This window comes from Haliaeetus albicilla, chromosome 16, assembly GCF_947461875.1.
Source record: "Haliaeetus albicilla chromosome 16, bHalAlb1.1, whole genome shotgun sequence".
Taxonomy (NCBI): Eukaryota; Metazoa; Chordata; class Aves; order Accipitriformes; family Accipitridae; genus Haliaeetus; species Haliaeetus albicilla.
In genome coordinates, this window is record NC_091498.1 from 28,373,173 (window position 1) to 28,399,666 (window position 26,494).

Here is a 26,494-nt window from a genome sequence, read left to right on the forward strand (position 1 = left end):
AGCATATTGAAGTGCAATACAGGGCTGGCCAGATTTTTATTAAAGGTGGCATCTTTTTTACAAGAAGTCAAACCAAAGAAAATGAACAAGCAAGTAACAGCCCCATAAATTCTAGATGATGTTTTACAACTACTGCGTTGTTTTGGGTTTTTTTTTTTTGTGTTGGGTTTTTTTGTTGTTGTTGTTTTTTGTTTGGTTGTTTTTTTAAGCATAACAGTAAGAGTTATTTCTTCCATTGCAGTTTTCCTAATCTTTTTGCTCCACCTTTGACAGCTCATTTACAACTTCACGAACGACTAATCAGCACAAACTTAAGCCTTCTCTGGAAGAATCTTTCAAGTGCCAGTCTCTTGAATACCATGAAAGAGGAAAACAAAAATAACGACTTCTGAACTGGTAATAAAAAACTGCAACTCTAGCCTGACACATGCTCCAGCCTCAAAGGATGTCAAGTATTAGGAAACACTGCTTCCTGTTCTCAAATAAATTGCCAGGAGAAAAGCAGAGATATGAGGACAAAGCCTCCAGTCCCAGAACAAAGTCTCCATATTTAGCCAGGGAACTAAGAAGGTTACATAAAGAACTAAGGAAATATTTAGGAATAGACGTACATTACGGACACTGCAAAGCATCATCCTATAGAGGTCAACAATGAGTTCACTCAACTACAAATAAAATTTTCCTGAAATTACAATAGCAGCCACTAACTTCTACCTGATTTTGTCAAACCCAGGTTTTGATGAAGAGTTCATGAAAAGTAGCTTACGGTCTTCATCCGTCACTGAGGGGTTCTAAGGTGTTCAGGCAGACATACAAAAAAAACTGTAAATGAAGCACATTCTCCCAGTAAGATTCACTTGTCATCAATGTACGTTTCTTCCCCTCCCCCCCCCCCCAGATAACTTATTTTAAGCCTATTTCTTCCCCATTCATGTAACACGTACGAAATATATTAAGAGCTTTAACATATGCAATAGATGAATATTACTACATATTATTTACACTCTTCCACTCAGAGCACTTAGCTGAAACGGGAAGAGGAGTCTAAGCTTTAATTCAAACATATCCGAGTACTAAGGCTTTTTTCTGAAGAAAATGGCTGGCTGTACATGCAGCATTTTAACAGGATAAAACAAATGAGACTGCTCGACTCCTTATGAGAGCTCATAAAGGCAACCTTACCAATTCACTTAGGAACAAGGAAATTAAAAATTATCATCATCGCTATCACCTACAGTGAGTAATTTATCATTCTTGCTCTTCACTAGTATCATGTTCCAACAGTGAGTGGCTACAACAAATACAATTAGACAGCTGGCCACAGAAGTGGGAGATAATGTGCTTTTGATGGAGTTTATCCAAGCATGGAGATGGAATGTTTGTCATCCACCCGGCAGAGTTGCTGCATTTTTATCACAGGGAAAAGAAACCCCTCCCTATTAAAACCCAACAATTTTGTGTTTTAAAAAGACTAAGAATCTGGAGATCACTGTAGAGGAAGCTACCAGTAACTAAACTGATCAGAAGGACAAATCCTGCTCTGTAACACGATAGTCTTTCCTTTAAACAGAAATCAGGCATTTGAGGCGCGTTTAACCGTGGTACCCAAAGCCAGATTTCCAACTTTTAGCTTAAAAAAAATTTAGTTTCTCACCTAAGGTTGGAATTAAAGACTTATATACTAATACTTGTTGTCAGGGCCCAAGTGGAAGATTGAACATTACGAAATGAAACTGTCTAACACTTAGGAAGATTTTAACAAGCAAAGGTTTTTCCTTAGTCAAAATAATTTTCTCCAATCAACTCAACTTCCTTTTTCCTCCTAAAGGTTTTAATACATCAGTCACGTCCTCTGGTTCATTATCCTTCTTTCACCCCCTTCCTCCCTCCCACTTTTTATACACATCCCCTGCTCTTTGACAAGATCTCCTGGGAGCAATGAAGAGATACTGCCATTTTCCTCCTGGGGGGATATTGTTTTTCAGCTAGGAAAGATCAACCTTGATGGACTCACAGGGGAAACGCTCGCAAACAAAAGAGAAAGTTTGTCAATTGATTTCGACACTGAGGGTAATCACCATTATATTTTATCTCAAAAGCTCACACAGTGATCAACTTAGAATACAATTAATAGAATATTTTCCTAGCAGCATCCACTAACTGATATTAGCCAGATGTCTCATTAAAATCAGCAGTGACAAACGCTAGCTCTTTACTAGGGAAATGCACTTTTGCAGGCTAATTAAATTTATTTTTGGCCATTATCTTCCTAAGACTGAAATCAAGTCAACTTGCACTAAAAGTACTTGGTAACAATTTCATATAATGATTCCATGCAACCATTTCATGCTTTGAAAATCTTCAATCCTTGAAAGCTAAAATAATGATAAATAAACTTAATGCTGAAAGATTTACTTTGTGGTAGATCACAGGAATAATAGAAGAAAAATCAACAGAAAGAATATGTGCTCTGAAAAAAGCCTTGACTTCATCCCCCCAACTTCTGAAAGACTAAGCACCGCACACAAGGTGACACTTTAAATGTTTATTTTGCTGAACACCTGGAAAAAACCCTATTTAGAGCATTAAGCATTTTTTTTAAAGATATGACTCAAATGCATTACAGGTTCATGAGCAATACACTTAGGATGCACCCTCAGAGAGACATCAGGCTGATCGGTTATGAGCATGACTTAATACTCTGCTAGGGGGGTTTTATGGTCATATGAGAGTAATTTCAAATAATTTACAGGTGGAAGGACAGATGAATCGGGTATGTGTCAATTACTACTATGCTCTTAGGTTTTAGGAACTGCTTAGTTTTTCTATTTCGCACAAGCTCATCACTAAGTCTGGGCATCTATGTCCTTAGTCCATTTACCTAAAAACAGAGAACAGCCTATCGCCTTCTGAATTGCACGGTTTTCAAACAACCTCTAGTACAATTAAGTGGCACTATCATACAACCAGATAATTAGCCAAGACGTCAGCAAGAAGGCCTTCCAAGAACAGTGATAATATCTAGAGAGAAGAGAAATATCTATTTCATCACTTGAATTACCAGTTTTCAGGAAGTAAAAGGTTTGTACTAAAAAGTGACAAAGCAAAATGGCGGCGGGGGCAGGGGGTGTAATTCAAAGGATGAGGAAGAGGTGGGTGGCAAGTCCCAAAGGTTAGCATTAGGCCTGAGAGGCTAATCTTCCTGTGCTCCCTCCAGCCAAAGAACAGAAAAAAGGTCTGATCCTAACTCTCTCCTAGGGGAAGCTTTCCCTCAGCCTTTATGAAATCCTCTCTGTTTACCAGAACAATTTACAAGAACAGAAATAAAGGATGGGGAAATCAAGAAGAGGTCAACTTCTCTGTTGAGGCTGAAAATAAACACAGAATTTCAAACAGTATCTACTAAGAAGGAGGAAAAAAAGAAAAACAAGAGAGACTGAGGAAAAACTAAGGTCAGATTTTAGAGGTATTTAACATCTTGCCACAGAAATTAAAAAGTGCAGCGCAGCTTCTCCTGCCTGAGTGGTCCTGGGGGTGTTTCAAGTCATAATCAAAACAATTGTGGCAATGAGTTGGTAAAAAGACTGCATTATGGCTCAGATTCCTTTCAGCTTTTACAACTTACTACCCTGTTACCACAGACGTGCAAACAGGTTGATGGGAGGAAGCAACAGCCCCCAACGTGGCTAATGCCCCCAGAGTTGTCAGCTGAAAGTTTAGCTCTTCAACAATTAACGTTATGTTGCATACTCTAACTAGACGAGGCCACAACTCTTTTCTCTGAGTACTTACTAAATTACTTCCCATCAGCGCTAAGCTTCTGCAAAAACAAGCTCAGCAGCAGCAACTACGCATTCCATGCTGCTGACACATTTCCATGTAAGAACATCTACCGCATACTTCTCTGCACACCTCTGCCTTGGAAAGAAGCAGCATGGAAACCCACTCCTCACATCCCAGTTACCCAGTGCAAACTAGTGGCTGATCTGCAATAGGATCCACAAAATAACTAACATATCACCGCTCACCTAAGCTTTCCACTTGTTCGGTTTTTAAAGACAGACCACTTAACAGAGGGAATCCTCGTTCTGACGGTAACATTGGTCTGAAGTTAGCTTTGCTGTCGTTGGCAGCACTGGGAATAAGATAACCAAATGGCACGGAAAGTGCTGACAAAAAGCTGCTTTGAAATGAACTTTAGGTTGTGAGCTAAAAAAACCTGATATATACAAGCATATAAGGATGGATTTCCAAATAGTTATTTCTGTGATTTTTTTTTTTTTGTAAATAAAGCAAAAATATTTTTAACTGTTCATATTTAAAAATGCAAAAATCAGAACCGACATGTACAAAAAGCTAGAATTTGGGGAAATATAAGCAGCTTTCTCTTTTTGTGCGAAAAATAAAAAGCCAGTAGAACAATAAAACACAGATGCAAACAAGAAAAAACATCAAATGTTATTTTCAAAGGACAAATTGCAATCTTAAAGCATCTCCTCAAAAATTCTCAATACAAATAATGGACTTTTATTGTTCATTTACTGCAAGGTTAGGCAGCCTGATATGATGGATGAACTGTCAACCCCCAACTAAACTTCTACAATCCATCATAGAAAGAGTGGAAATTTCACTCAAAGTGTCAATAAACCTAAATGATGAAGTGCAAAATACTTTACAGAGTTCTGATCATTTTTTAGAACCTGCATTCACTGCAAAATTCCAGAAACACTGCTCTTCCCCCACTTCTTTCCCCCTCCCCCTTCAAGTCATAAAATGCAGGTTTACATCTTGATTTATAAGTCAATGATACCACAGAATCATAGAACAGAAACGAAGTTTTTGTAAAGGTCTAGTGCTACGGAAAATGATGTTTACAAAGTAAGCTATTTTACCCAAACATCAAAAAGATTGCCAAGATTTTGTAAAGATTTCTGTTTAACTAATCAGTTATTCAAAAGTGGCCACATTAAGAAAATTAACCCAGGGCTGCACTGGAGCTTGGTCTGAAATCAAAGCTGACCCTGCCCTGAGGCAACTAGAATTATTCTATGATTCTATGACACTAAAAATAGGAGATTTTTTTTTCTGTGAAGGCACAATTAAATATATACATTTCCATTTAATAAAACCCAAGAGGTTACTGCATCTTTACTTAATTTGGTGACAACTGACAAATAATTTTGAAGTATTTGTACATAGCTACTAACTCACACTAGTAACAATGCTCTGAATTATACACGTGGGAAAACTTCACTTTATAACACCAACAAATTCTTATGTATCCTGTTATTACAGCAAAAGGGGTGGCAAATGCAGCAGCATGAATGTGCAGACCCATCGAAAACCAGGTATTCCGTTGCTTGACGTAGGTATCCAAGATTTTGTTATCAGCTTAAGTGTTTACATTATACAGCAATATATTCTTTGTGTCCATATCAGAGGAAGCCTGCATCTCTTCTTCATACACAAATGCAAAAGCCAAATAAACCAGTTGTAGCAGATTTATCACAATATATTAAAAATCAGCTACCAATTACCCTTTTGGACTTGATTCTGTGATGAGATGTACTGTGACTAAAGCTAAACATGAAACTCCCAGCAGAAGTATCACAATACACTAGACTACAAAAATTTTAGGTTTTACTACAGATCTCAGAGCCTAATACAAACTTTTGTCAAATTTGATGAGGATATTTTAATAAATTGGTAGAAAGCATTTATAACCGATGTCGAATGTAAAAGCGTATTACTGCAATCATAAAATCTGTAAAAATTAGGTCATCCTGCTTTTGCTTATCATTTACTGTTTAAAAACTCAATGCATTACTTTAATCTAAGGCACCACCAGACTTTCTCATCTGTACCTCACCTTTATCCCAACTGCCCTGCCTAATGGTAACCCTACAAAAATCCTTCTCTTTGATTCTTTTTTTCCCTATTCCAACAAAGCAAGCAAGCTGTGCATCATAACCAAGTCAAATCAAAAAGGTATCCTCACATAGGTACCAATCTAAACAGTTCTAAATATTCATGTTGGAATACCTAAGTTGTTTTAGCTTTAAACACATTCAGAACATCTTGATCGCAGAAGCCACTCACACCCTTACATGAAGTATGTTAAGTGAAAATATTTAGGAATCTTCCTTGACATATACTTCAAAAATGGAACACAAAACACACAATATAAATTGCATGGGCCCTTGCAAAAAAAACCAAAAAAACCAAAAAAAACCAAAAAAAAACCCCCAAAAAAACCAGGGGAGGTTTTTCATTAATCCAAAAATCAGTGTTTCTCTGTTTTCTCAGAACTCCCAGATACTGAATTACCAAGAAAAAAACCCACAAAATGAATGTGTATTTATATAAATTCATACTGAACAATGTAGGCACAACTTCAAAGAAACATTTGAAAGATGCCCTAGTACTGAGTTTTCATTTAATTCTAAAGCTCAGACTGAAGATTTTTTTGTTCCCCCTTTTCTTTCGTTTCATATTGCCTCGTGTTTCATAGACAAATACTCAATTGAGTGAGATCACAGACTCAGATTTGCTGGAGATTCTTCACTCAATGTAATGCAACATAGTCTGTAAAACTAAGATGAATAAGCTTGTGTTTGCTGTAATTAGGACTCCCCTCCAATCAAACCCCACAGCCTTTCAGTGTTCTTTTGAATGTAAGTCACATTAACTTACATAAAGTAAAAAAACTAACTTGCATACAATAAATAAAACAGATCCAGTAAAAACCCTGGTTATCAGATTCAAATTCTAATGCTGTATTTGTTCCCCCTCAATCTTCCCATGTAAAGTTCAGGAACTTTCCTATTTGAGAAACTGTGTCTGCCATAGGAGCTGCTATATGCTTATTACCTGAGCTATCATCTACCTTTCCCATATCTAATAGTTTTTCACTCTTTTTACTAAACTCAGAAAAGCTTTTCTGAGAACAGTGACTGCGTCATTCTTGAGCACAGTGGTAACAACACGTCTGAACAAAAAACTTTTATTTCAGAAAATGGGCTAGAGAACAGAGCAGAACAACCCCAAGGCTAAGGCTCCTTATCTTTCCCTTTCCTCATCTACCTGTATTATACCATAACACTATTACTGGAGATTTACATCCATCTCTCTTTACAAAAAGGGCTCATTTGACACCTCAGTACTTCAGAAATGAATGTTTCAAGGCAAGGACTGATGATAAATGAAGCTTAATAAATGCATTGTCTATTAGTCCAATGCAATACTGACCACATATGAAGAAACTAAAATTGTCTTACCGTACACTTTGTGCTCGTCGTAATGGTCAGGGTGAAATCTGAAGAGAATTCTAAGTCTGGAGTGGATGCAGTATCACAGTCGATATGCTGTCGAAAGGAATAATACAATTCTGTCAGTAACAGTGCTGAATTTAAATTAAGATCTTCCTTTGGATGAAGGTTGTTCAGTTGTTCCCATAAGACGACAACTCTCCTAGGGCAATACTAATTCAGCTCTCCAAAAATGGGAAGAGACTTAAAACCCACCTAATCCTATCTGCACACTGAAGAAACACCTAAAACCTCTCTTCCCCAAATGCCAAAATAAACAGACACTTTGACTACTAGCAGTCTGGAACTAGATATAATAGCTCGCTGTTCATGAAAGTTGCTCTTGATGACAGTTGCCTGTTGTTGAGATTAAGCAGCTTTCACAGGCATCTTCACAAGTTTTGAACCTTATTCACATAACCACATGGTAAGCTACAGTATGAAACTGATATGGGTTAAAACTGGGCTTTTTTGATTTGCCAGGTTCGCTTCATATTGATTGTAGAATAACTGAGGTCATAGAATAACTTAGTCCAACCCCCTGCTCAAAGCAGCGTCAACTAGAGCAGGTCGCTCAGGACCGCGTTCGGATGGCTTCCGAACACCTCCTAGGATAGAGACTCTACAACCTCTCTGGGCAACGCGTGCCACTCTTCAGTTGCCCACACCCCAGGCACTTGTACGCACGGAGAAGATCTCCCCTGAGCCTCCTCTTCTCCAGACAACACCACCCCAGCTCTTTCAGCCTCTCCCTACATCACAGATGCTCCGGTCCCTGCAGCACCTTTGCCGTCTTCCACTGGACTCGCCCCACTCCATTCAGCTCGCTCTCGCGCTGGGGAGCCCAGGACTGGGCACAGCGCTCCAGAAGCCATCTCCCTGCGGTACCAGAGAAGCCGCATCTCTCTCGACCTGCTGGTGACAAGTCTTCTTCTTAACGCAGCCCAGCAGGCTGGTTTTGCCACAAGGGTGTGTGTTGCTGGCTCACGGTCAACTTGGCGTTGACCGGGACCCCCACGTTTTTTTCTACAAAGCTGCTTTCCAGCCCGTAGGGCCACCGCCTCTGTTGATGCGTGGGGTTATTCTTCCCTCTCCTCTGCAGGATTCTGCAATGCTCTTTGATTGCCCGAGCCCTCTGCACAGGACCCCCGTTGGCCCATTTCTCCAGCCTGTGGAGGTCCTTCTGAAGGACAGCACAACCACGCAGTGCATCAGTATGTGAAATATCAGTAACAGAACAGAGAAGAAAAAGAACACGAGGCAGAGAATTGCTTCACTGTTTTGAAATTAACACAAAACAACAGATAACAAAGATAATATTGTCAAATCAAATTGCAACTTGCATTTCAATATTCTGATTTTTATATATATATATAAATATATATATAAAATCAGAGTTTTTAAAGAGCGACAAGCTTCAGTTTTCAGTTGTTCATAAAAATTCCACCACATTTTTTCACTGTATGAAATTCTTTGGTTTACATACTTGGTTAAAATGCTTTTTCCAAGAACGTCACATACTGCTGAAGTTAAATGCCATATACGTTATTAATCAATATTTCTTGACGCTGCCTCACGTTTCTTTAGGTAATGTTTTGCTTCCTAAAAAGTTGCATTATAAACTATACAAAACAAGCAGCAGCTAAACTGAGCAAACACACTGAAATATGTTCTGTAATAATCATATGATAAATTGGAACATTTTTAAACTTTCCCTAAAAAATATAATCCATTTGTTCTGTGGAACAGCTATTGATTAAAACAATTTTCCTATAATGCCACTGTTGCTCAACTCATTAATTTTACTACTTTGTACTGTAACTCCAGCAAACTAGCTCGTGCATTGACGTCAGGTTATTTTAAAAAAAATCACGGTTTCTACTGAGAACAAATGAGTATAAAACCATTAAGCGTAACAGTTACACAAAATGCTGCATGATGACAAAATTTGCTAAGTACATATACCTGAGCTGGACAATGACGGCTCATGACAGTACATATTAGAAAGGGACACGTACTATTACCAGTAAAGCATTTTGCTTCTAAAATGACAGCATCTTATAGACTGCATTGGGCACATTTAACTATAGTTATTGTTATCAACGCGTTTCAGGTTAAGATGTTGTTTTAATTCGTTTGCTTGCCTAACAAACTGATAGAGCTCAACTTATCCACACAGCTATTAATTTAGAGCACCTTATATGTTCTTCATTCTCTGTATGGCAAACTTGACCTATTTGCAAGAATTATTCAACTATGCTTTCACTTGAATGAGAACATGCAAAATGTTATAAAAAAAATGGCAGGTGAGAAAAGCACCTATGCCTCACTCGTTGCACAAACCTGTCAGATGGCTAATAATTACGGCCACAGATTCTTGATCTCAGTACCTCTGTTTTGTGCACGTTCATTTCCTAAGGGTGGTTGACCACCATAACAGATGGAGCCCAAAGTCATGGACTACCTGAACTCAGTGGACTTCTTATGGACATCTGTGGACATTTTACAGGGGTGATCCATAGACTAAGGGAATGATATTTGTGTATTATATCAAAGGAGGGAAAGGGAGGCGGTTCTTAACGAGGTTGTATTGGATAGTGTGGTACCTGACCATGATGTAAATGGTATGGAATAAGGGGTGGAGAATGTGCTGGTTTTGGTTGGGACAGAGTTAATCTTCTTCACAGTAGCTAGTATGGGGCTACGTTTTGGATTTGTGCTGAAAACAGTGTTGATAATACAGGGATGTTTTCGTTACTGCCGAGCAGCGCTTACGCAGAGCTAAGGGCTTTTCTGCTCCTCACCCCACCCCACCAGCGAGAGGCTGGGGGGGCACAGCTGGGACAAAACGGACCCAAGGGATATTCCAGACCATATGACATCATGCTCAGCATATAAAGCTGGAGGAAGGAGGAAAAGGGGGTACGTTCGGAGCAACGGCGTTTGTCTTCCCAAGTGACCGTTACACGTGACGGAGCCCGGCTTTCCTGGAGATGGCTGAACACCAGCCTGCCGATAGGAAGTGGGGAATGAATTCCTCAGTTTGCTTTGCTTGCGTGCGTGGCTTTTGCTTTACCTATTAAACTGTCTTTATCTCAACCCACAAGTTTTCTCATTTTTACTCTTCCCATTCTCTCCCCCATCCCACTGCAGGGGAATGAGCGAGCAGTGTGGGGCTGAGTTGCCAGCTGGGGTTAAACCACAACACCTCTAACGACAGGTCTACAAAGTATATTTCAACAACTGAGTTGATCACTCTACCCACTCCTCACACTTAAGGAAAACAGACACTTGTAAGCCTCAAGTCACATAATTTATCATAGGTGACCTTAGGAATTTTATTTCACTGACTCTAGAGGGAGTCTAGTCAACAAGCGCAGAGAGTAAACTGTAAGACACATCTGTAATGACTTCAACGTCTACGGATAAAGAATCCTGAAGTAAAAAGAGAAAGCAGAGATGCACAAGAAGGCCAAAGTCATTATTCAAGTTAAAGAAATATCAGTCTCAGTACTTCCTACATTTGAATACCCAATTTAAAAAACTTAATACTTTTAAATCTTCTCTGTAATAAAATTATAGACAAGAAAAGCTTAAACAATAACTGACATCAGGATATACTTACAACAAAACTGTACTTCACCTGTTACTGCTTTTGTGAGCAGGATGACAACTGACCATAGCAAGTGGTCTCTATGCTAGAAGAGACTAGAACTACTCTCAGTAATGGTGTCGAGTTCAGTGATGAATAATGTAAACCCATTTTCTTCTATATAAAAATAGGATAGGAATGCACTTAAAACAGACATTACCTCTCTACTAAACAGGCAGTTCCCACTAAAGGGCAGTAATATGACTGTCTTCAGTGTTTTACAACAGAAAAGTAATTATATGAACAATAATTAAAATACCATTGTGACAAAACATCTTGGTCTATAATAGTCCTCTCGATTTCATCTGAACCGTTCAAATTATTACTAATCACAAAGTTCATCAGAAATTCAAACTAGTCAGTGTTCTGGAATTGTATACTGTCATGTAGGTATTCTCTCACATGAATCACTACCAACTCTGCTGCTATTGCCCATCAGAAAGCTGCCACACAGAAAGACAACACAGAAAAGTAAGGTTAAAATTAATCCAATGCAGAAACCACTGTTGCCTTTTCAGACATGGTCATTCTGGTGGATGAAGCTATGGGCGATAGTGAGCGACCCTCCAATGGAAGATCTTTAAAGCCAGCTAGCTTGACACAGAAATAGAGAAGGAGCTACCCTGCAACTCAGTACACTGACTGAGGTAAAGAGGGAAGCAAAAGTAGAAGACTCTATATTCCTGGGGGTTTTTTGGTATAGTTTAATTAGGATTTGAAGAAAATGTAGAACAGAACAATCTAAATACGGGGAGATTACTTTATTAAGAGCTCAAACTAGTTAAAAAAAAACAATTAATACAAATCTTACAGTCTTAACACCAAGAACCTCACTGCATTTGTATAATTTCAAAGATGCCAAAGCTCGTGTGTACGTATTTTTTTTCCCGTCCTCCATAAAAAAAGGAAACTTCCAGTCTGATTACTAAAAATTTAAGAAGTACGGTACCTTAATGACACTGGCTGTGGATATCAGTGTGTTTGGATCCAGCACCTCCACAACAGCTTCTGGAATTACAGCCTTCTTCATGCAAGACATGTCAAAGCCATATACATCATCCCAGAAAAGTAGTTTGTCCACATGTTTATTCATATCCCCAACAGCTACTAGGCTAATGGTGCAAATATCAGGATAAACTGTAACAACAAAACCAGATTAGTGAAATTTTATTTTAGACATGCATAAAGAGGACTTTTTTTGATCTTTTCTCTTTAAGTGATTAACATCTTTAAAAAACAAATAAAAGAACTTTTTTCAGCTCTTGGACAAGACACTTTTTCTGCCGCCTTATTTTCTGCAGTCCCATTTGTCCACAGAAGAGACTAGACATTGAAGCTCAATTCTCCCACTCTACTCTGGTAACATGACAAAATATCTTTGTAGTCGAATCCTACCGCCAGGAAATGACTGGAAACTTGACATCCGAAGAAAATAACTTGGAACCTGCTATTCTGGCTTCTATACAGAGACTGACCTAAGATGTATTTAGTAACTGTAGGCAGACACCCAAAGGAAAATTCAGGTGAAGGCTTTGCAGTAACAAGAAACCTCTGTGAAAAGACCTTATTTCCAGAGAAGAGCAAATATTCTCACTTCAGAGTTTTATTCCCGTTTCTTATCAGCTCTGGCTGGTACTTGCCTTACAACCTAAAATTTATTTCTGGGTACTGGAAAAGAATAACCACTCTTCTATCTGCATCTGAAGAGTATGGAAGTGACCCAACAGACAGAAGAGAACTTCCTCATTGATTCCCTGCCCAGTTTTAGGATGACAGCTATCACTCTTACGCTATCTTCACACTTGTTCTGAAGATATTCTTGGCAGAAGGGAAAGCGCAAGTACCTATTTACAGCTTTTCCAAGTAGTAGTGGAAGACTGACATTTGCCTTTTTAACAGCTGCTTACAGCAAAGCCAGTCAATCTCCTGGCAATCTCTATCCACTACTGATTGGAAAAGACACAAACAGCAGCTGCGATGAACATGGCTGTCTATAGGACTATCAAATAGTAAGAGAAGCTCAATTTACATTTAGCTAGGTCTCTTTCCACAAAGAGATTCCCATGGGGTTTTTTTCAGAGTTTTAAAGCCTCTAAAGCCACATACGTTGAATTCTTGATCCGGCTTCAGAGCCAAATGCCTACTAACAAACACCTTATTTTATTTTATTTTTATTGATTCATGAATGTGGCAGTGTTAACAAAACTGCAGTTAAGTTTCTCTTTTCCTCCCCAAAATCTGGTGAACTGCAAAATTAGTTTTGTCTTCAGCTCTGCTTGAAATTGTAGCTTATCAAAATGAGTATGGAGAAATCATTGGTATATAACATGGTAAGTCAGAAAAGCAGTATTTTTTGCCTTGTAAAACACTAAAGATAGAAACAGCAAACTGAAATTAGATTTTTCTATATAGTGAGAGTAGATTTAGCCTAAAGGAAATAATCTTATACATATTAACGATCAAGAAGAGCCTTCCCTAAAGAAGCTTTTTTCCCCATATGGAGCCATTGAAGTAAGCAACCACCTCTCCACTGAGAATGACTAGTTTATACAAAATAGGAACACACTGTCATTTTTCTCACTTTCTGGCTATTTAAAACAGAATAAATAAATATCAGCCAGCTTAGATTGGAGTCCCATTGGTAAGCTATCACCGTCCCCACTTTGCAGATGAAGAACTCAAAGCAGAAGGTTTTTCCAGGAACGGCCTACCATTAACTCAGCAGTAAAAAGGCAGTTTAATGAGAATCAAAACAGGAAGGCGTTCAAACTGTCTTGTCTGAAACAAATCATTTCGTTCCAGCACACCTGACAGCTGTCACAAACACAAAAAAATCAACATCTGGTGGTAGGAGTATTTGTAAGTAGTTTCTGGAGCCATCAATAAGGGGTTTCCATTTTGCAAAGCTTTCATATTGCTGTTTATTAGCATGACAACTGCATTATATTGGGCTTTACCTCCCAGCCTTCCAAACCTTCAAGAGCCAGCAGTGATGCTTCAGAAATTAAAAGACAGTGTGAAACAGACAACAAAAGCAAGTGACTCCAGCCTTTGAGGGAATATTTTTCTGCGAAATGCCTTTCATAGGATGCAAGGGGTATGGTGAGAACAGGGATGAAATGAGACTGGAAGTCCCTACTTAAAGAATACTCTTAGAGGACCACGCTAGTGACACTGTAAACAAAAATGAAAAGCACAGCAAAAAGTGATCAACCACTTTATAACCTTCCTTCCTTGTACTAGCCCACATTTCTGGGACATTCTGTTCAACAGGGAAAAGTCTACCATGTCTATCAAGCATGAAATATTTGAGTGGGACCATAATCAGTTTTTATTACATCTCTTCGTCCACACAGTAAATCCTTAAATCCGCAGTGGAACTCATCATCGATTATACACAGTGCTTAAGAACAAGCAAAAATGTAAACACTAATGCTCTAATCTAATCTGCATTTTTAGTTTAGTGTATCAATAGCAACAAAAAAAGTAGACAATGCCTGTTCAGGTTTCACAAAAAGAAATCTGTGTTCCACCAACAGGGCACAGGCAAGAGACTACATTGATACATTAACTTCCAAATTTACAAACCCACCCGTGTCCAGAAACATATGCTATACTGAAGTTTGACTGGAAATATAAGCATGTTATCTAAACATCAGCCTACATCATCTAAATGCTGTAGAGCATTGTTAATGTTTAAAAGCATCTCCCTAAAAATGCATTTGCCATTTCATCCATTATCCTTGGTTCCCTGGAAATCCTCTGCTCTTTCTGCAACCCTGTAACGCTTTCCTGTGCAATCCTGACAGACTTGTCATTTTTTTCTGATTAAGCGTATAATTTAATAATTATTCTCTCTCACAGGTGAAATGAACAAAACGCCGATTGGACAAAAGCACATACTCCTCCCTCAGTGCTCTCTCAGATTCATCGTTTTGACCATCTGTGTCCTTCTCGAGTCAGTGCCCAGAAGTCATCTGTCACTAGGAGCAGCTCACGTGGTGAACAGAATACGATGGGAAATCCTTTATCCCTTAAGCAATGCCTCACAAACTTCAGGACGCTGAAGGGTAAGGCAGCAATCCTCCAGATATATGGAAATGGATAATTCCGCACGAATACCATCATCATTCTGACGTGAACAAGCTAACGGTATTACGTTTTGAATGATGCCTTCCTTACCTATGTCACCCCTCACCAATGTGTCCTGCACTCAAGCGTATGCAGAAACCTATACTCAAGCAAGTAAAAGCTCTAAAAAACAAACAGATGGGTCCCGGGCAGCAAGAATTTTATGTTCCCAAATAAAGCTATTATATACTGTACACATTACCCTCGACAGTTTGGCATAATCCACTTCAGCATGCCAACAGGCTAAATTGAAGTAACGACGATATGACTGACTGAACACAAATCTAGAAATTTGGATTCTATTCCCGGCTCAATCACTGAAAGATTTGGCCAAATCGCAGCTGCTTCTATTGCTTTTTTTTCACCTTTCAAACAGTCCCTGTAATCACGATCTTGGGCTCAATAGTACAAAGCGGCTTGAGACAAAGTCAAGCTTTATGGCAGATTCAGGAGTTTCTCTGGTAAGACTTCACCTCAGAATGAGCGCTTAGTTTTGGCTCATCTGAATTTGGATGTGTCCACAGTTCTGCTGCTATTGACCTACACTGCAGAAGTGTCCGTCTCGCTCAGCTGATTGCTGAGCCACTTTCTCACGATTAGGCACAGCCATTTACCTGCTATACAAGCTGGCAGAAGAAAGGTAATTGTAAGCATCTTAAGGAAACAGCGTTCCATTTAAAATCTGGCCATACCAATCGACGAATGTACAATACTGCATGCTTTGTGAAGAGTCAAATAATGGCCGAAGACCACTCTCAGACCACAGAGGATAACTGCACTGCAGAGCCAGCATACCCTGTGTCTCAAAGGAAATTTTGGGAGGCACAAGCCACCAGCAACCTTAGCAACAATACAAATAGAGAACAGGATACCACTGCAGTTTCAATAGAGGTCAAAAATTTCTGGCCCTTTTGAGAAGGCTTCGGAAGTAGTAGCTAAACATAAAATGATTCCTTACAAATTTAGGGCATGTCCCCCAATTTAATTATATTACAATATAAAATTATCGGCATATATCTATACAGTGCACAAGACAACGGTGTTCCAGATCAGGCTGGACTATTCCACATTACTGAAAACAAATATATTTAGCCTGGTGATCAAATGTTGAACAAATGCATAAACCCCCTTTTTTTCTGCTGCACTCTGTAGCACACAAAAGCTCACTGCAATCAAAGGGAAGCACTGCAGCGAGCACTGTTACATAGTCATTAATCCAATCATTAAGTCAGTGTAGTGAAACTAACTATGCGCATGGTTAGCACAAAAGGGGAAAAAAAACCCAGACTGATGACTACGATTGGAAAGGTCAATATGAGATACAATACTGACAAAGGAATTAAGTACAAGAAATAAAGCATATGCAGAACTCGTGCAGAAAACTGCATCACATGAGGAATAAATATTTACAGGCATTAAAACACTGCTTAAGATGACACTATCTCAGCTACTTAAAAGGATAAAAGAACTCCACTTCAAAATAAAACCTTTTTGTTCTGTCACTTCCCTACCCTCCAACCACAAAGAGAAAGGGTATATTCCTACCAGGACAGAATTAAATACGCTGAACTGAAACAATGTAATACCATTAGTTATTTCATGTGGCTTTTTGCATTTGAAACTACGCCCTCCCCGTGCAACTTCCCTCCTCCGGGAAAACATCCTATCCACTTTTCCTCTAATTCACAGCAGCTTACTCAAACAGTATCACATCTTACAGAACAGAACTTATTTTCCTCTGTTTGTAGTTATGCAGAAACTGGGATTTCAAGAGGGAAAAACAAATACCCACATGTGGGAAGAAGTAGGGAGGAAAAATTTAGACTCTACGTAAGAATAAATAACCCCCTCTTATTCTTAAAAACACCATTAACTTGAGACCTTGATACCCCATCTAATGTTCTTCTATTACCCATACAGTAAATTAATGCCTTGAAGCTCATACTAATGGAAACATTTTTCATTTAGACTGGCAACTTTCTCATCCATGCATAGCTTATTCTAAGTCTCTGAGTTCATTTAGTTTCCCCCCAGAGCTAAATTTATTAAAAGAATTACGCACACCAACCTGAGCCTCCCTCTGCCAGGTACTTGTCCTTTGCATAGATGACCGAATCCAGCATTGACTCAAAGAGAAGGAAATAACCCTGTTCATAGAAAAGGGAGAAGAATTTAGAAATTATTATGCTTCTCATGTAGCCTATCTAATCAATCTACAGATAGACTTTATCAACACAATTTAAGAACCTGATATGGCTATACACTGCAATAAGAGCCAGCACCCAGTGAATTTCTCAACAGCATTATCCCGTCAAAACTTTAGTTACATGAAGTATCACCTTTAATTTCCCCAACTGCAAGTATCTAGCACCTACTAAATTAATAAACTACAGGCAATAAATACCCAAGCTGCACCAACAATTACTCAATAGAGTCTTACAACATCAAAAGAAATCACATTCAACTCGCAGTGAAAAGCTGCATGTATTGATTTTTTTAGTAGTAACTCCGAGGTGCCACACAAAAAACCAAACAAACAAAAAAACAAAGTCAAACAAAAAACCCCACCAAACCAAAACCAAAAACAGAAACCCCGAGAAACTACCTTCCCACTCAGAGCTGCGAGTAACATTAAAACTACCGTCAGCGAAAAACCAAATGGAATGCATCTTTCCTACTTCACATTTGCAGCCTCGAGGTGCCCTGTATCAGCTTGGGCAATGCTCAATAGGACAGGGGGAAATAAATCATACACCAAAGACATGGGTTCTCTGGATGTTCTATATTATTTAGCAGCACCTGAAATTAAAAAAAATTCTAGTTCTAACCATTTTTATCCTGAGATTTACGTTGGTTTTTCTGTGTTGGGATTAACTTTATAGCAGGTTAATCATACTCCTATAGATGTTTAGAATAACCTATTGTAAACTTGAGACGGCCATTTTCTGACACAGAAAAAAAATTTCCTTAATTGCACATTTCTAAGATATAAAAAAACCCATATAGCACCATTACATACAATCAACATTGTATATAAAACATCCGGCTTCTCAACTACTTTTAAGTAAACTGCAGATTTCTAAGAGATATATAGCCCTTTGTTTTCCAATCGATTTACTGATTTTACACCCTTCCTATCTTCCGAGATACTGAATACTGTAACACATTTTACCCACATACACATTTGTATGGCATCAAATCAATTAAGATTAATCATACCGGCATACATTTTGGAATTTCACTTAGTGTCCTAATTCTCACTTTGCTTAAAACACAGCTTAGCCGTATGGCTTGATTTATACACCGATTGCCAGTAGAAAAGAACAAAAAAGCAAACTGGAAGTCCAGACTTTGGACCTGCAGTCCTACAAGCCCAGTCGGCAGTAACCCAGCAAAGAAGATTTTTTCCTTCATTTTTCCTACACTTCCATATTTGTACAATCATAAGGATCATTTTTTTAAATTTATTTTTTATTTTTGAAGTCATCATGCCACACTACTGAAAATATTCCATTGCATGGGAACCGCACTGCTACGACCACCAAGTTTACACCATCTTGGATGTTTATTTTGCCTAAGGCTCTTCAAACAAAAAATGCTGCAAGTTCAGAATTGCTTATAAACGTCACCACCCACACTGCACCCTTCAGAACTAAAAACAAAACTAGAAAACCGGAAACCTGAAGCATGGCAGATTTGTATTCAACAAGAACAGAGTTTGAAAACAATGGAAATGCCCTTTTCTCAGCCTGTTTCTTCTGGCAAGAGGACAACGCTCTACTGGACACTTCTCTTCCAAATGTTGCCTGTTCTTCCGCTTTACCGCCTAGCTTTTATGAAGTCCTTAGAATAAGTCCCAGAGCGAAGACTGCTGCTTTGTGCGCAATGTGATTTTTAATAAGCTTTACAAAACGTCTGAAAAGGCCAGGAGCTCCAATTGCATCAAGCAGAGACGATGTTATGCCTACAGCAAGCCAAAAGCACAGAATGGAACCAGAGTTTTCTTAATTCTTATTCTTGCAGTTTTAAAAATAGAATATTTTTAGTTCATAAAAATTGTCTTCAGATGCTTTTAACCGAAAGTGAGTTGTTTTCACAGCATTTTAAATGTGACCTCTAGGACACACCTTAAGACTAGTTACCAGCAAGAGTCAGTAAGTTACGAAGGGACATTTTTACAGATCAGCTCTTCACTTATTTCTTCCTGCCTAAGATGCCCATCACCTACTGCATCTGACAAACAAGTGCAAGAAGTACAGCTGGAAGACACACCTTCTCATGAGAAATACAGCGAAATTCTCACCGTCCTTTCCCCAACCTTTCCACTCTGGCACTGTTGGTTCTCCCCCCCCGCCCCCCCCCAGTTCATTATAGCATTCCTGTAAGTTACATAAACCGTCAATGGTACTGAATCAAGTCATTTATTACTTATAGCAAAGCGTTTTGCTCAGTGTGCTGTGCTCATCTGTAGTGTAATTTAGAATGTAATTTCACAGGCTGCTGCCTCACCTGTAGGGGTGCCATCTGGAAAGAGAATTATACCTGACGCCTTTTCCCCGTGATGCTCTGGGGCACTCTTGCTTCCACCCCAATAACGTTCAGGGTTTTGTTTTTTCTTAGGCGTGTATTAGCATCCTCAAAATTAATTACTGCAAAGAGATCTCTAGGATACAAACCTGTGAGCCGCATATTAATAATTCAATCTTGCCAGAGGCTAAAGTAAGACATGCAAAAGGTGACACGTTCTCTCTTAAAGACAAACTGAATACACAGCACACGCTAAATGTTACCCTGTCATATTATGCATTTTCTACTAAAAAGATGGCCATTTCTTTCTCAAAATGAATGTGAAGCTCCTCATTTTTATATTTTCAAAGCTGAAACAAAGCGCTTGTTCTCCAGCTAACAACAAAAACTATACATGCAAAGACATTTGGACAGGAACAGAAATACACAGCACTATGCAGTTACTCCATTCAAGCATATGTCTGTCCTACATCATGTCCGTCCAAGAACTCAGCTTTCAAAAATGCATGAGCCCACTGACAAATCCAAATCCAGAGGAATGTGAGAATCACTACATTTCTTACATATCCTTTTTATCTGTATTTTGCAACAGAATTATAAAAGGCTCACAAAACTTTGATGGCTTAGTATCCTGCATTGTTAAGTTTTCCTCTATCATTCAAATACACTACAGCACTCTAACATTTATTTTCATTTTAATTCAACGCTACATAAAAAAATATTTTACCAATCAATCAAAATGTAAGTATTGGAAGTTTTTAACATTAGTGCTTCAGTATTCATCATGACGTTCTTCATGAAGGAGGAGATTAAGCTCTCTAAAAGCATCAAGACACAAGAACAACACTAAATTCTAAAGTATACTTCATCGCATGGAGAATACTAAAGAAAAATGCTTTGTTTAAAACACAAATTACTTCAGATTAAAAATGCCTTTTCATGTACATTTCCCTTATCCATTCCTATCAAATACCTTAGTGGAACCTGGTTTTGCCTTCACTTATTTTCTACCATATATATTTCAAAAAGTGGTATTCGCATGTTTACAACAGCAAGAATTGGCAGAATTTTTAGTACAGCAGAAAAAACATGTTAAATATTTCTTCTCAATTCTATCCTTACTACTTGAATAAGTGTTGTGTTTCCCTCCCGTCTTCCATCAAAGATCTGTTTTATTATTTTCTGTAACATAACTGAACCCGGTCCGGTACTCCAGATTCAGTAAGGCCTAACACTGAATATTTAATGCGATAAAAGGCAGCTATCAAATCACTGGCCCAGAGAGTAGACTTTTTTTTTTAAATCCCTATCAGTATAAAATAAGGGTACTATTTTCTTAAACTGAAGTTTCCAACTACAAGGTTTCCATCGGACTAGAGTAAAACAAGTTACAGAGGGTACATAAAACAAACAGACTGGACAACCGATTCAGATTTAAAACATAAAATGTAACCTTGCATTAACAGATGCACAAAACTGACTAGGCCCACTCAATGTTGTGAAAAATTGTTTTTAACTTGACAAAATCCTCCCAGAACCTGTGGCGCATTTAAATGAGCAGCAGCAGCTCCATGTAAACTCTTCCGCATGCTCTGTTGCAGCGCCATTTCCCTCACGCTAAGTCAGCCTACATGCTGATCTTTCACGTACAACTTAATTTTTAAAAAAAGGGAAATAATTCATTACTGACGGAGCAAGCCCACACATTTCAAAAACACAGCTTGACTTTGTTATTACGCACACCCTGTTGTGTCCTTAAATAAACATGAGTGAGAACAGCAAGTGGGAAGATCTGAAGAGCAGAAAAGTGATAAACATTATTAGTGTCGGCAAAAAAAAAAAAAAAGTCATGCAAGGAAATACAATTTCTTTATAAAAACTATTTTGCTGTAAAGAAATTAAAGCATTCAGTATGCTCTTTACAGCATTATTAAAAACACAAAAAGAACAGCTCAATTCTTACGTAAAATTATAAATTATTTCTATTACAGAACTAGAACGCTTGTATTAATGCGCCTCCAAATTCTAACAGAAACAATACAGAATATTAAGACTATATAGAAAGACTAGTATTAAAAAAGCACCATCACTGTGTACCCACCATAGAAACAGGGGAAAGGAAGAAGGAGAGAAAAGATGGTTTCCAGTGTTTCAGACATGCTCACTTCCCTAGATCCTGAACCCCTCCCATTCACAGCCCATCCTGCTATCACTTCAAAATTATATAACACACAAAAAAAAAGGGGAAAAACAAAAAAAAGATATTAGCTGTATTAGCTACCCAAGCAATGATACAGTTAAGAGACAAGAGTACTGGATTCTATCCTTAGTTTGTTTTAATTTCAGAGTCCATCTCTTTCCCAGTTTTTCCTTATGTAAAACTTCATTGCATATTCAGTATCATAAAGCACTGCATAAAACAGCAATTTATGAGAACGCACTGTACTCCAACACAGTATTTGAGACAACCATCTCGGACAACTGCCTCTCACAGCAAAACCCCTTACAAACAAGAAATGCAGATTTTTTTCAAGTCAATAAAACTCTCAATCTCTAGCTTTATCGTTTTAGCTAGAAAAAGGAAGTAAAAGCATACGGAGAGAAAAAAATCTGCACACAGATGCAGCTGGGTAAGAACATTCCAGAAAAACATTACACACATTTTGTTTCTTTCTGCACTCATCCTTTCAATAAGCAGCCTATGAAGTTTACAATTACACTACCAAAATCCACGTGTGCAGTAACACAGTCACCTTTGGATGGTGATAGCAAATCTTTTCCTCCCCAGCATTCAATTTAACCAAAAACTAGCTTCAGCACTTTGCACAGCAGCTCTCATTTCAAATTTATATACTGTATGTAAAATTACTCTAATTACACTAAAACATCATTGTTTCTTAAAATTCGGGATCTCTGGGGAGAACACATAAATGTGATCCTGACTGAGAGCAAGCCTACGATGTATACGACTTGTAAGTACTTTCCCACCACCCATATGAACAGCAGCACATTCAAGACAAAATTCTAAGCTTCTGATGAAATCTGAGCATTTGCAAACCACGTTCGCTTCAGGTGAAGTCATTAACTGATAAGGGTTTTCATTCGTTCCACCAAGGTGCAAACAAGTCACTGATGTGCCTTCAGAAATTATTTGCATCAGATAGCCACTAGGCAGTGTGTACAAATACTCAATTATTTGTACCTTTGCTTAGAAACATTCGTAGTTTCACAAATCAAGGCTTTCAAGAATTGCCAGGCAATCAAGCAGGATGGTGCATCAGAAGCTTACAGCTCTGCTGTAGAGTATCAAACGATCCTGGACAAGGCCAGCAGTGAGACATTATATAGAATTCACCCATTCTTACATTCAAATAACCTCTCTCCAAGAACTGGAAGACCTTCTCCTTACAGAATCAGTTTGGTTAGCAGAACAGGCTATTACTTGGCCATTTTTGTGTTCGTTCTTAAAGCAACGTGGTTTATTGGGTGAAGTATCTCTTGGATCCACCTGCTCTCCCTTGTGCTCCTGGTTCACAGCACACAAGAAGTCCTTCTCTCAGGCTGCAGACTTCACCAATGTTTTGCTAAAAGGAATGCATAGCTGGCTTCAGAGTGAAAAAAGTCTAAATAGATGGCATTAGCTGGGTCTTCAGTAGTCCGACAAGCCCTCAGTCTTCAGCAATCTGCCTTTTGGACGCCAAGAGAACAGCCCACAGCTCATCACACCTTCCACCGTCTTTCTCAATGGTTTACATACTGGTTTTAGTCGAACACAATCACACAAATGCCCTGCTTACGGTCTGATTTTAACCATGTCAAACACACATACTTCAGACGTCACAAACGATGCATTTAGTCTTTACATTAAAAGCAAGATCAATAAATTAGCAATTTCTTTCATAGGCTTAAACAAAGCCACTGAAGAGAACAGTTGCTCATCTTTCAGCCTCTAAACCTGACAAAACCGCTTCCACATGAATTTAAAACTGAAAAATACTATTTTGGAAGATGACAAATAGACATTTGAAATACAATTTGGCTATATACACACACACACACTCACACATCCCTACCCGCTGTGTAATATTTAAGATGCCTCTCCCATTTTTGTGTATTTTAAGGGAACAAATTTAAAAATGAAAGAGAAGTACCAATAGCAAGCAGTTTGTGGAAGTCATAGGTCACTTACACAATTAAGAGAATGATCATCAGAAACCATTACACTGGCGATGCTCATAATGCAACACTGTGCTTTTTACAATACACTGTTCCACGTGCCGTCTTTCTCAGAAAGCCTGTTCTAGAAACATTCCTGGGGGATGCAGTATTTTTCCTCTCTGTTGCGTCCATTCTGTTGCTTCACACTTGTTTTTTATTTTCTGATGCTCCAGACACAGCTCTAAAAAAGCTTATAGCGTACTGGTCTTAAGCACTGTTCTGTACCAAGCAAAACAAAGCTATGGCTCCACAAGAGGGTTTGATTTTTACTAGTCTCAAAGCAGTTTGTTTTCTAAACAGAAAAGCAACTTTTCATGTATTTGCTACAAACTAAAAACTGCTCCCATTAAAATTTTCCTGCTAATCCATACATATTCTCTAAATAAAGAGCTGAAACCTGACATATATTGAATTCCTTTTTGCTCTCGGGCTTTGCATTTCCAACATTTTCAAGCACTTACATTCACATATTAACAAAAGATTTCACACTGGTCAGTATCACGTACGGAAGGAAAAGAAAAAGCAAACTCACAAAGCAAGCCAGACAAAGAGGAATCTTCATTTGCATCTAGGCAACATAATGTTCCTTTCTGGACAGTGTTGGAACACTGTGTACACTGTCCAGCTATCAATCTTACTTCCACGGTATTGTGCTCTTTATCTCTGTATTGCAGCAACCTATAAAAATGCTAACATTCCTAAATATCTAGAATACCTAATTAAGTGAAATGCACATGGCTCTATAATTATGACATTAAAAGGTAAATTAGCACACAAATGGGAAACATGGAACATTCAATATTTCATTTCTTACACGAGCTGCTTTTCAAAATCCTTTACTTCACCTTAGAGGCACTGATTTACAACATGACTTAAGCTCTTAAGGGCCCGAGTTGCTTTTAAAACCAAACCTTGGGCTCCAGAATGAGAAATATGATTTTGGGAACATGATTCTTGGTGCACATATTAGGCAACTCATCAGAAGCTTCCCTGAAAGAACTATAATTACATTTCTAGTGAAGTCACTATACTGTCAGCAATCACCAACCATAACACACTATTTTTAAACCGCTAGTTTAAGCCAATGGCTTAAACCTCAACACTAAATTAAGCTCATGCTTCAAATAATGTTCATTATAGCAGCAGAGGAAAAAAATTTTGCAGATTTCGAGCTCACTGAAATATGCAATATAAAAAAAAAATCCACAGAAAAACCAAAACGAACAATTTCCACCTTTACCTGGAAAATAGGCAGATACATATGGATCCATAGTGAACATGTGACCTCTCTCCCAAAGGCCCTTGCGCATAGTAGAAATCATAATAAAAAAAAAAGCCACCCCCCACCCCCCCAAAAAACCCAAACCAGTAACTTCGAATATGTTTTCATTATTGATCTTAAATTTGAAGGACAAAAGAAATTTTCTTTAAGTACAAACAGTGGGAACTAGCATGAAAAAAAACCTGTATTTAAGCGCTTTTTGAAGGTCTGCGATACGAGGAGACCGAATAGCAGAAGTCCACAAAAAAAAGTCATAAGGGGTGTTTCCTACCACATTTTTGATAGGGAACAGACTTACTCAGTCGCTACGAAGTTCAGCCTGGCACTGGGTCTCGTCACACAGATTTCTTTATTAGGAACAACGGCAGGTAGCAAGCACAACTGTGTAACAGTCATCAGCCAGCACGTGAAAGAAAGGTAACAGGCCAACGGCTGAAATCCAAGGGATTCCAGGAAATGGCTCATTTACACACTGCATACTGCATCTCCTGTTGGCCACCATCTTTATCATGTACTTTTAAAATCAGTTATTTTATTCTTATACTAAAAAACTGCAATGAATAGTAATGCTCTTTTCAAGCTCTATATATACTTGCAGATTTCCCAGTGCATGTGTTCCTCGCCTCCTTATCGCCTTTCCCGCACAATCAGGATAGTCTTTAGCTGTCTTTATGGACTAAAGTTATTTAACTCATCAGAACCATCTAGCTAGACGACTAATACAATATTTCTCCATTACTTTCACCTGAGCAGCTACAACAGTATTATTGAGGAATAGAGTACTTCTGTAGATCTGCATACCAGCTACGTCACAGAAACTTAACTGCTGTACCCAAAACAGCTCAACTGCAGAGAACCTTGACTTGAAAGAACGTGAACAAGAGGGATCAGGAATTGTATCCTAATACCACATCATCAGGACCATCATCCCATCTCCCACATTGTCAAAGACAGTGCTACAAGCATAGTAGACTTTTGGTTAAAAAATAGCATCGCTTAAAGAATAATTTTTCAAATGAAATAACACGACACAGTTTTTCCTGAAAATACTAGGTCTTGAAAAGAATATCCATGCACCTTACCATCCATTCAGATATAATTACATCCACTTTTTCCACGGGCAGATCTACCTCTTCAATTCTTCCTTTGACTAATGTAATGATATTTTCAAGTTTATTTAACCTGCAAGTCACAATATAAACAAATTAGTTTATATTTCCAATTTATGCTGTCAAGACAGATATACTTATGCCTATATTTTCTCCTCCCAATAACTTTTTTTTTAACTAATCAAGAAAGCACTAAAATGTAATATTCCTCTTCTCAATTATATTTCAGAGGGAATGTTTCTGAGTAGCCAAAAACTGCAGCAGATTA

At 38.3% G+C, this 26,494-nt stretch overlaps 1 protein-coding gene across 2 annotated transcripts in view; it reads right to left on the minus strand.

Annotated features, from left to right (window-relative positions):
- The window catches only part of PRMT3 (protein arginine methyltransferase 3), a 61,786-nt gene that overhangs the window by 14,461 nt on the left and 20,831 nt on the right, over positions 1-26,494 (minus strand). The window contains exons 10-13 of one of the 2 annotated variants that reach the window (XM_069804088.1): positions 26,200-26,299; positions 17,159-17,237; positions 11,909-12,096; positions 7,278-7,364 (exon numbers count right to left, since the gene is read on the minus strand). In XM_069804088.1, the coding sequence (XP_069660189.1) occupies positions 7,278-7,364; positions 11,909-12,096; positions 17,159-17,237; positions 26,200-26,299 (454 nt within the window). The remainder of the gene's footprint in view (positions 1-7,277; positions 7,365-11,908; positions 12,097-17,158; positions 17,238-26,199; positions 26,300-26,494) is intronic. The other variant, XM_069804089.1, reaches the window with a different exon arrangement.